Source organism: Anabrus simplex, chromosome 7, assembly GCF_040414725.1.
Source record: "Anabrus simplex isolate iqAnaSimp1 chromosome 7, ASM4041472v1, whole genome shotgun sequence".
Lineage (NCBI taxonomy): Eukaryota > Metazoa > Arthropoda > Insecta > Orthoptera > Tettigoniidae > Anabrus > Anabrus simplex.
Window position 1 is genome coordinate 7,427,181 of NC_090271.1, and position 12,656 is coordinate 7,439,836.

The following is a 12,656-nucleotide window of genomic DNA, read 5'->3' on the forward strand; positions in this document are numbered from 1 at the left end:
GACAATTACAAGTCTAGTCATTATAAAATAAGTTAATTCATTGTTCATAAATTTTGGCAGAACAAAAATTGGTACCAAAATTTCTAAAACCCACACAGAGGAAGGGTATAACCAATATGAATAGAATTCAGAATAAGATCAACGAGATTTGGATAAGAAATGAAATTAAAGCAACGTACAAAAAGAAAGCCCTCCTAAATTTACAATTATATAAGGTTCATTTATTTTTGGCCCAAATGTTTTCTCTGTTGGAATGGAAAAAGCCCTCCTGAATTTACAATTATATAAGGTTAATTTATTTTTGGCCCAAATGTTGTCTCCGTTGGAATGGAATTAATTCCAACTACATGTGGACTTTAAATTGAATATTAACGATTTTAACCAAGATTCCAGTTTTGTAAAAGTTCTTACAACTCAGGCGACCATAACAGTTGAAGAAACCCCAACTCAGGCAGTGATAAATTCTAGTCAATACAATTTGAGAAAACCCAATTCACACTGTGATCAATCCAATCCACAATTGGAAGTCTAGTCATAATACAATAAGTTAATTCATCGTTCATAAATTCTGGCAAAGTTAATGCACATATTGTAAACTATTGTAAACTATGTAAATAGCATAAGACAATTGTATTTAGTATTAAGTTAGTTTACTATAAGTTCCAATGTTATAGTTTTAATTCTTGATCTTAAGTTTAATATAGGCTGAAGATGCCCATAACTAGGGCGAAACATGTCCCTAACTGGTGTGTTTAATTCATGTAGAATTTAACCACTAAAAATATATATTTGTATTGAATAGGTGGACACAATATTTTTAATCTTGAAAGAATTTACTTATATTTCTGACTGTCAAACGTTGCTTTGAGAAGTTATCAACTCTTCCTGTCTTGTGTGTGACAGTTCAATCAACAGGCATTTCTTGAACATATGGACACAAGATTTTGAAGATTTAATGTGAAGAGCCTAAATTTGTTCTTTGTAGTAGCAGTCAGTCACATCGCTGAAAAGGCATTTCATTTACTTTACTTCTGGTGGAGCTACTACTGCAGCCCAGAACTGCTTCATTACCCTCATCGTCAAAGACTTCATTAGACTTAACAAAAACATCAATTCTAAGACAAGGTCAAGGTCATCATCATTGTGGAATTCTTCTTTTACTCTGTTCAAAACTTCCCAATATTTTAAAACTGGAGCAATAATGACTAGGATTCATTCCTGGAATAGCTAGAAGAAAATAAGCATTACTAAGTATAGGATTACCCGCCTGGTTAGCTAGTTTGAATCCCACAGCACAATAGGAGAGGTTCTGATCACTAGATTACATGCCAAACCTCCCCCGCAGTATTCATGTGGAGTGATGGCGTATGATGCGTTTCATGGTGGTGATTATTGTTTTAAGAGGAAGTACAACTAGGCAACCATCCTCTATATAACGCTAATCAGAGAGAAAAAATGGAAGGGGTCCGACACTTCGAAAAATGAAGGTATCGGCCAAAGAAAGACAAGGGCCACGAAGGGCATGAAAATGAAAGACTCCCTAGCCCTCGCAAACCTAATAGCGTCGGGGTCGGAAAAGAACAAGGGTTGACCAAGGGAGGTCGGATAGGATAGATGAAAGTGAGGAGCCTGGCACAAGTAAGTGGAAGCAATGCCAGGACTCAGCTAAGGGCCCCGTGGTCGCCAACCCACGCTCCAAAGTTCAGAGCCCCTGGGGCCCCTTTTAGTCGCCTCTTACGACAGGCAGGGGATACCGTGGGTGTTATTCTACCGCCCCCACCCACAGGGGGATGATGCGTTTCATGGTGATTCATCTCTCAGTTGGAGACGTCTTATTTGACATCAGCATGATACGTGCCCTCCTCCTCATCATCATCCCACATCCAGATGCGCAGGTCACCAGGCAAGATGATCATGCTGAATAAATAATAAATAAATAAATGCTAGCATTGAACACGACATGAACAGAGCTCGCTCTTAAAGATGGCTGCTTCATAATCAATCTTGACTCAATTTCCAATGACTTGTATTACTAGAATATTTAGAAAAAGTAAAATGGGACAAGTCTTTACCTCACAGAACTAGTTACATAATGTACAATGAGGATATGAAGGACACACACAAAATAATTCTATGATTTTCTTTGTTTATTGATATCACATTGTTCACCTTATGTAGAATAACAGAAGACCTCGTTTGAATCGAATGCTGTCACACAGAATTCTGTTCCAGAAGAATTAAGGAATCTTCCTCCCATGAGCATACCATTGTCGCATGGAACTGAGAACTTGTGTACCAACTGAAACATGGGAAACATAGTATTAGCACATTTACATTGAAAGTGAGCACCGGCCAGCAAGCAAGCAGTTCCATTCCTAGGTCCAGGTGAAATAAAGAAAATGTTTTGTTGCTTGCACTCATTGTCATCATCATCAACCTTTTCCTCTATACAACCTGACTGTGTTACAATCCAGAAAACAAGGTGAAATGCTTTCCTCTGTAGTCACGCCCCAATGGCTGAGTGGCCTGGTAAGTGGTCCTGAAGACCTCATTGTTTTACTAGAATAATTTAGAAAAAGGAAAATATGAAATAGCTAGAATCTCATAGCTGTAGTTGGGAGCCTCCACGACTCAGGCGGCAGAGAGCCGACCTTTCACCGCTGGATACCGTGGTTCAAATCCCGGTCAATCACTCCACGCGAGGTTTGTGCTGGACAAAGCGGAGGCGGGACAGGGTTTTCTCCGGGTACTCCGGTTTTTCCTGTCTTCTTTAATTCCAGCAACACTCCCTACTTTCATTTCATCTGTCAGTCATTAATCATTGCCCCAGAGGAGTGCGACAGGCCTCGGTAGCCGGCACAATTCCTATCCTCGCCGCTAGATGGGGGCTTGATTCATCCCATCCCTGACCCGGTTATTGACTGGAAAACAGGTTGTAGGTTTCCATTTTCATTCATAGCTGTACTTACATACTGTAAATGGATGATATGTAGAACATAGGACTTTGTTTATTGACATGGAATGGGAGTGGGCATCACGTACATATTCTGTGTCATGGCCCTCCTTGTGCTCTGGTGGCTAGGACTATACAATCCACTCTTAAGAGGAGAGAAGATCCTCAATGGGACTATGTGTAAGTAGGGTGGCATCCTGCTTCACAGAATTTTCACTGAGCACGCTCAGAATGTTTTAAGCAAGCCTCGAACCTATGGAGTAATGGAATCCCACTCCCATCTGACATGCAAGGGACTCCTTGGAAACAACTCAGAGAACAAAATGGAATTAATTCAATGGGGAGCTATCAATATTAATGGGGCTTATGGAAGAAAGAAAGTGGAAGTGGCAGAGTCAGCAAAGAGGATGTGTCTGGATGTGCTAAGGAGTAAATAATATTTGGGTAAGCGGAGATTAACGAGGAAGAGATAGGAGATTATAAAGTGTTCTTGACGGGTGATAAAAAGGGAAGGGCTGAGTGTGGGGTGGGACTGTTCATCAGAAATACTATTGCATGAAACATAGTTTCTGTTTGACACATGAATGAGCAGATTTGGCAGTTGGAGGAATTAGGACGAGAATTGTCTCACTGTATTACACATGTCAAGCTCAAGATGAAGTAGAAGCAATGAGTGACACCACTCTCTCTCTGTTTGGTTCGTCGATTCCAACTCGACGTGATCCCATAAACTAAAATATGCCAATTTCTTCTGTCCTGCAATGCCTCCCGAAGATTTTCCAAGCTGGAATTTAGTACTTCAATACTTCTGTGATGCCATCAATCCATCTCATTCTTTGCCGTCCACTTCTCCTTGTGCCTTCGATCTTCCCCAGCATTAAGGTACGATAGTGCTAATGGGCAATTTCAATGCGAGAGTTGGAAATAGAACTGAAGGGAAGATATGGAAGCTTATAAGAATGGAAAGTGTTTACTGGACTTCTGTGATAGTACGGCATTAGCAGTTACGAATACCTTCTTCAGGCATAAAAGCTATTCACCGCTACACATTGGACGGTAGGGCCATCAGATCCATAACAGATTATATTATAATCTAATTTGAATTCAGGAAATTGTTAAAAATGTGTGGGTATTCAGCAGATTTGTTGATGAAAAAAGTACCTCTACGCCTAGGATAGAGAAACTGAAATCTTTCTGCAGACGGATAATGGTAAAAAAGCTCCAATATGAGGAAATCAGACAGAAGTACATGGATATGATTAGTGAAAAGTTCCAGACAATGAACAGTAAGCAGGTCGCAAAGGCAGATTTTGCTCACCTCAACTAGGGATCCTGTAGCTACCTCTCTCGTCAGGCAGGGGATACCCACTCACAGGGTAAGTGAGGAGCCTGGCACATGTAAGTGCTCACCTCAACTAGGGACCCTGTACTCACGTCAGGCAGGGGATACCCACTCACAGGGTAAGTGAGGAGCCTGGCAAATGTAAGTGCTCACCTCAACTAGGGACCCTGTACTCACATCAGGCAGGGGATACCCACTCACAGGGTAAGTGAGGAGCCTGGCACATGTAAGTGCTCACCTCAACTAGGGACCCTGTACTCACGTCAGGCAGGGGATACCCACTCACAGGGTAAGTGAGGAGCCTGGCACATGTAAGTGCTCACCTCAAGTAGGGACCCTGTAGTCTAGTCACCTCTCACGTCAGGCAGGGGATACCCACTCACAGGGTAAGTGAGGAGCCTGGCACATGTAAGTGCTCACCTCAACTAGGGACCCTGTACTCACGTCAGGCAGGGGATACGCACTCACAGGGTAAGTGAGGAGCCTGGCACATGTAAGTGCTCACCTCAACTAGGGACCCTGTACTCACGTCAGGCAGGGGATACCCACTCACAGGGTAAGTGAGGAGCCTGGCACATGTAAGTGCTCAGCTCAACTAGGGATCATGTAGTCACATCTTAAGTCAGGCATACGGATGTGCTGCCCCCTTCAACCAATGTGAAACCACTGCAATGAACTACCCGAGAATTTGCGAGAATGCGGACTGCGGGATATATGCCTACTGCCAGTCCTGAACAACTAGGATGAAATAACGCAGAAAGCCATCATCACAATTTCATTACATTATCCTTCATCTGTCACCCTCACCTTTCTAAATAACTTTAGACAGTCGACCATGAAAAGTCTTTTGAAGAAGAATTCCACAGACTACAATTATATATTGCAGAAAAGACAGCATTCGGATACAGTGGGCTGTCATTCGGAAGATTATGATGGATCGGAACATCTGAAAACTCAACAACGAGCATCAGCACAAAAATCTTCAAAGAATTAAACATAAACAAATCTCTTTCTTCTTGACACATAATGTTAACTCTTTGTGCCAAATTGGAAAATTAAAGATTGTTACTGACATCATGGACAAACATAAAATTCTAATCATATCTGTACGGGAGGTACTAGCGCCTTGGAGAAGGCCATCTAGATCAGGAAATCTGAAACTCATTTTGGAAATAGTTTGGACTTTCCTCGACAGATGTCGCTACTATAGACTTATGTTGTACCCTCTGGGGTGAAGATGAACTATTCATTTTTAAAGTATTTTGTATGTCAAGGTTCCCTAAACTGAATTGTTTACAGTTTGTTTTTGGTGTTCAAAAGTTATCAACACTTCTATCTCTGTGCGCCAACTTAATTTGTTGGCCAATTAGAAAATTTGTTTGTTTAATAACCAATCATAAATTATTGGCATTTATTTAATTGACCAATAGGAATGGTGGGTGTGTCAGGGTTTCAACCCAGAGAAATGTGGAACCAAGCTGTGACATTTCTGGTCATGTTATCTTTGTGATTGCTGCAGTGTACGTAAGGGAGGCAGGGGGAGGCCCACCAGTTCAAGGTAATGCTTAACAACGTAATAGTCTTTGAAAGCTGGCTCGAGGGGAAGGTTTCAAATGTAACATTTACTTCTTAATGTACATTTTCACTTCCTCAAAACAGGGAATAAAGAGTATTCCCCTGAGCCTCTGTAACGTCGGGAGTGCAAGTGTTCGCCTCCTTACCATTTTGATTTTCGGCCCGTAACTTTAACCAAAGGCCTTGTAGAATGCGTACTTGTTAACTGTAGAGAGTTAAGACAGTGAATACGTTTAATTTTGTTAAATGTAGGTTGTGCCTTTGATAAGCCTAGAAAGTGTAAATTTGTAGAGCAAAGACGCTCTTCCTTTTGGCGTAAAAGAAACTGGGAGATCCATCTCTTTAACTGTTGGTTGAAAGGAGCAGTAGCGCTCATGTAAAATTTGTAATTAGGGAGCTAATTGGTTATTAGTTGATTATTCTGATTTTTCCAACATTGTTACCCAAGCTAACAAGCTAGTGCTGTACCTGAATTGTTATTTGCTTAGCAAAGTGTAAAGTTTAAAATTTGAAAAGAAAAAAAAGAAGAGGAAGAAAAATAGCTCCAATTTTAAAGTTTTAAATGAATCTTCTGACTTTTCTATATCCACCTTCTTTCACAAGTCAGTCACTACTGATCTGCATTTAGGTGGCAGATCTCTTGTTTTCCTAGCCTTTTTTTAAACGATTGCAAAGAAATTGGAAATTTATTGAACATCTCCCTTGGTAAGTTATTCCAATCCCTAACTCCCCTTCCTATAAACGAATATTTGGCCCAATTTTTCCTCTTGAATTCCAACTTTATCTTCATATTGTGATCTTTCCTACTCTTAAAGACACCACTCAAACTTATTCGTCTACTGATGTCCTCCCAAGCCACCTCTCCACTGACAGTTTGGAACATATCACTAATTGCAGGATATAAATTTCATTTTTTGTCCGTATTGAAGATCTACTTGTGATACAAATTCTTATAATTTTATTAAATACCACCTATTCAATACCATAATAACATAATAAAACTTACATATTTATTAAGTTGTTAATATGGTACATGTTTTGCTCCTTTTTCGTGAGCATCATAAGCCAATTATCATTTACTTAAGGTTGCATAAGATCGTGAATCTATTCTATTCGATTAAATTAAGCTTGTAAACCTGATTGACAAATCTTATAATGTTTTACAAGTCATATAACAATAAAATTATGTCTTTAAGTTAAAACATGTTTCTCTAAAATCTATCTAACATTTTATTGATGAAACTCATCTGGTGAACATCCTTTAAAATTATTTTAAAAACCTTTTGAGATCTGGCTAATTGTATTGATTCAATGTTGCTTGACTTGTATGATTGTCATTGAAACTTCGTTAACTATAGTAACAATTTTCTACAGTTGATAATTGCTTATGTTATGAACATATAACTTGTTCTCGGTGTTGCTGGAGTAACATTTGTACAAAATGTATTGGCATTAATCTTATATTGTCAATACGAGAGTACTGTTTATGAACAAACTTGTTGGTGAATAAAAACTTTCTAAAGTGAGGTAGAATTTGAATGGATCTCGTATGTTCCAAATTGGGCTTGTTGGTATATCTGTAACGAAAGATAAAAAATATATGTTTATGGTTTTGATTATAATTCTATATAAACTTGGATAGAGGAAAACTAAATGCTCTGTTAACGTAACTCGTTACACCCTGAGGCATAGAAAAGATCAGCATACTATAGCTACATTAACAGAGCATTTAGTATTCCTTTATCCAAATCTGAAAGGAATAAAGAACTGTTGTTTTTCCGACAACAAGCCCTCTTGAATGGTTTCAACAATACCATGATTGATAAAATAATTAATAAATTTTTGGAGAAGCAACAATCTAAATTAGCAGTCAAACCTAGTAAAAGTGAAAAATATATCAAGTTCACATATAATAATCCAAACATACATGTAATAACAAATTTATTTAAGAGAAAAAATTTCAAAATTGCATTTTCCACCAATAACAACATGAAACATAGTATTTTCAACCATGATACAATAAATCTCTCGGAAAAAGATAATTTTTTTGATTCGGGAATATATAAACTCACATGCTTTGAATGCAAGAATACATACATAGGACAATCTGGCCGCAATTTTAAAGTTAAATATTTGGAACATGTGAATGCTGAAAAACATAGAAGATTCTCAGCAATGGGATCACACATGACTGCCACAGGTCATAAATTTACCAACATAGAACAAGACCTGACCATCATAAAAAAGTTAAAAAAGGGCAGCTTAATGAACACGTATGAAGATCTATACATTCATCTAGACCAACTTGTAAAGAAAAATGATAACCTTATGAGGCTGTAGAATATAAGAATCCATTATATTATCAAATTCTAGTATATTTGAAAATGCTTGAGAAAGATCACGAAAAAAGAATTGGAATTTCTCCACCTACAGATAGCCCTACAACTTATTCCTTCTCAGCTGAAGATATAGGTGACAGCAAGGAAGTTCTTGTTGTTGTTTGAGTTATCAGTCCATAGACTGGTTTGATGCAGCTCTCCATGCTACCCTATCCTGTGCTAACCTTTTCATTTCTACGTAGCTATTGCATCCTACATCTGCTCTAATCTGTTTGTCATATTCATACCTTGGTCTACCCCTACCGTTCTTGCCACCTACACTTCCTTCAAAAACCAACTGAACAAGTCTTGGGTGTCTTAAGATGTGTCCTATCATTCTATCTCTTCTTCTCGTCAAATTTAGCCAAATCGATCTCCTCTCACCAATTCGATTCAGTATCTCTTCATTCGTGATTCGATCTATCCATCTCACCTTCAGCATTCTTCTGTAACACCACATTTCAAAAGCTTCTATTCTCTTTCTTTCTGAGCTAGTTATCGTCCATGTTTCACTTCCATACAATGCCACGCTCCACACAAAAGTCTTCAAAAACATCTTTCTAATTCCGATATCAATGTTTGAAGTGAGCAAATTTCTTTTCTTAAGAAAGCTCTTCCTTGCTTGTGCTAGTCTACATTTTATGTCCTCCTTACTTCTGCCATCGTTGGTTATTTTACTACCCAAGTAACAATATTCATCTACTTCCTTTAAGACTTCGTTTCCTAATCTAATATTCCCTACATCACGTGCCTTCGTTCGACTGCACTCCATTACTTTTGTTTTGGACTTATTTATTTTCATCTTGTACTCCTTACCTAAGACTTCATCCATACCATTCAGCAACTTCTCGAGATCTTCTGCAGTCTCAGATAAAATAACAATATCATCGGCAAATCTCAAGGTTTTGATTTCCTCTCCTTGGACTGTGATTCTCTTTCCAAATTTCTCTTTGATTTCCTTTACTGCCTGTTCTATGTAAACATTGAAAAGGAGAGGGGACAAACTGCAGCCTTGCCTCACTCCTTTCTGGATTGCTGCTTCTTTTTCAAAGCCCTCGATTCTTATCACTGCAGACTGATTTTTATACAGGTTGTAGATAATTCTTCGTTCTCGGTATCTGATCCCTATCATCTTCAGAATCATAAATAGCCTGGTCCAATCAACATTATCGAATGCCTTTTCTAGATCTACGAATGCCATGTACGTGGGCTTGTCCTTCTTGATTCGATCCTCTAAGATCAGACGTAAAGTCAGGATTGCTTCACGTGTTCCTACATTTCTTCTGAAGCCAAATTGATCTTCCCCCAACTCAGCTTCAACTTGTTTTTCCATTCTTCTGTAAATAATACGTGTTAAAATTTTGCAGGCATGAGATACTAAACTAATAGTGCAGTAGTTTTCACACCTGTCAGCACCGGCTTTCTTGGGAATAGGTATAACAACATTCTGCTGAAAATCGGATGGGACTTCTCCTGTCTCATACATCTTGCACACTAAATGAAATAACCTTACCATGCTGGTTTCTCCTAAGGCAGTCAGTAATTCAGCGGGAATATCATCAATTCCAGGTGCCTTGTTCCTATTTAGGTCACTCACAGCTCTGTCAAACTCTGACCTCAAAATTGGGTCTCCCATTTCATCAGCATCAACAGCCTCTTCATGTTCCAAAACGAAATTATCTACATCGTTACCTTGATACAACTGTTGGATATGCTCCTGCCATCTTTCTGCTTTTTCATCTTTCCCTAGAAGTGGCTTTCCATTTGAGCTCTTAATATTCATACACCTAGATTTCCTTTCTCCAAAGGTTTCCTTGATTTTCCTGTATGCAGCATCTACCTTTCCCAGGACCATACAGCCTTCGACATCCTTGCACTTCTCCTTCAGCCATTCTTCCTTAACTACCTTGCACTTTCTATCCACTTCATTCTTTAATCGCCTGTATTCTTTTCTGCCCTCTTCATTTCTAGCATTCTTGTATTTTCGTCGTTCATCAATCAGGTCTAGTATCTCCTGAGTTATCCACTGATTCTTAGTTGATCTTTTCTTCCTTCCTAACATTTCTTCAGCAGCCCTACTGACTTCATTTTTCATGACTCTCCACTCTTTCTCTACTGTGTTTCCTTCAGCCTTTTCATTTAGTCCTTGTGCAACATGTTCCTTGAAACAATCCATCACACTCTTTTCTTTCAACTTGTCCACATCCCATATTTTTGCATTCTTTCCTTTCTTCAATTTCTTCAATTTCAGATGGCATTTCATGACCAACAAGTTGTGGTCAGAGTCCACGTCTGCTCCTGGGAAAGTTTTGCAATCCAACACCTGGTTTCTGAATCTCTGCCTAATCATAATGAAGTCTATTTGATACCTTCCAGTGTCTCCAGGTCTCGTCCAGATATACAGCCGTCGTTTGTGGTGTTTGAACCAAGTATTGGCGAGGACTAAATTATGGTCAGTGCAGAATTCAACCAGCCGACTTCCTCTTTCGTTCCTTTGTCCCAATCCAAATTCTCCTACTGTGCTACCTTCTCTTCCTTGTCCTACCACTGCGTTCCAGTCTCCCATCACAATTAGATTCTCGTCACCTTTGACATATTGTATTAAATCTTCTATCTCCTCATATATTCTTTCAATTTCTTCATCATCCGCTGAACTAGTAGGCATATAGACCTGCACTATTGTGGTGGGCATTGGTTTGGTGTCTATCTTGGCAACAATAATTCTTTCACTATGCTGGTCGTAGTAGCTTATCCGCTGCCCTATTTTCTTATTCATTATTAAACCAACTCCTGCATTACCCCTGTTTGCTTTCGTGTTGATAATTCGGTAGTCGCCTGACCAAAAATCCTGTTCTTCCTGCCAACGTACTTCACTTATACCAACTACATCTAACTTTAGCCTATCCATCTCCCTTTTCAGATTCTCTAACCTACCACAACGATTCAAACTTCTAACATTCCACGCTCCGACTCGCAGAATGTCAGTATCCATCTTCCTGATGATCGCCCCCTCTCGTGTAGTCCCCACCCGGAGATCCGAATGGGGGACTAGTTTACCTCCGGAATATTTTACCCGGGAGGAAGCCATCATCAGTACATCATTCATACAGAGAGAGCTGCATGTCCTCGGGAGGTGGTTACGGCTGTAGTTTCCCGTTGCTTTCAGCCGTGTAGCAGTATCAACACAGCTAAGCCATGTTGAGTATTATTACAAGGCCGTATCAGTCAATGATCTAGACTGCCGCCCTTGCAACTACCGAAAGGCTGCTACCCCCCTTTCAATGAACCATTCGTTAGTCTGGTCTCTCAACAGATACCCATCCGATATGGTTGCACCTGCGGCTCGGCTATCTGCATCATTGGGACACGCAAGCCTCTCCACCGCGGCAAGGTCACATGGTTCGCAGAGGAGGAGGAAGTTCTTGACACATCTATATCCCCCGCTCCTCCGCCTCCTCAGGTGCAAGAGCAAGGAAGAACGCATCATCAATAGTACACCCGATGCAAAACTGTGAAAGAATGACAGGAGTTACTGTTCCAAAGGAAAGCAGGCTTAATAAGATTTGACAACTAGGAATTAGTTATATTCTCATCTGCATTAATAATAAGAGCCACACTGTGATATCTGGATTTATTCATTTCGATAATTACTTATAAATTGTATAATTTTTAATTTATAAATTGACCTTTTTTCATGAATTATTAAGAAAAGAATATTCATTAGGACATATTCTCTATGGAATATTGTACAAGTGTTTCCTTGACGACTGCTTTCTATTGTAGAAATAATTTATATATTTTCTCTTGAGTTATTTGTTTGTTTTAATGTTGTCAATCTTATGTTAATTTTAAGGATACTCCCTCTAAAGCATTACTTTGTCAATTTATATATTTTTCATCTAAACAGTGTTATGTGGCCGGGATGGTGGTTGTCGCTGCATCTATTAGTGCCTTCTGTAGTTGGGGCCAATCCTTTTTGTCTTTGTTTTTAGCCAGGGTCTAGGTTTTTTTTTTTTCCTTTTTTCGTGTGGCTATTTCTAGCCGGGTGCAGCCCTTGTAAGGCAGACCCTCCGACGAGGGTGGGCGGCATCTGCCATGTGTAGGTAACTGCGTGTTATTGTGGTGGAGGATAGTGTTGTGTGTGGTGTGTGAGTTGCAGGAATGTTGGCGACAGCACAAACACCCAGTCCCCGGGCCATTGGAATTAACCAATGCAGGTTAAAATCCCCGACCCGGCTGGGAATCGAACCCGGGACCCTCTGGACCGAAGGCCAGTACGCTGACCATTCAGCCAACGAGTCGGACAGAGTCTAGGTGAAGATATTGTTATCTTTCAGCTTGGCTGGATTGAACCTTGGAATTCACAACTTGATGCAGTGGTTATCTCTGCTTCTTTTAAGAGGGATGA

General features: G+C 39.6%; 1 protein-coding gene across 1 annotated transcript in view; it reads right to left on the reverse strand.

The window, feature by feature from the left end:
- Window positions 1-2,151: 2,151 nt before the first annotated feature.
- The window catches only part of LOC136876853 (WD repeat-containing protein 54), a 240,518-nt gene continuing 230,013 nt past the window's right edge, over window positions 2,152-12,656 (reverse strand). The window contains exon 5 of the mRNA XM_067150611.2: window positions 2,152-2,299. Within this exon, the coding sequence (XP_067006712.2) occupies window positions 2,171-2,299 (129 nt within the window). The 3' untranslated portion in view covers window positions 2,152-2,170. The remainder of the gene's footprint in view (window positions 2,300-12,656) is intronic.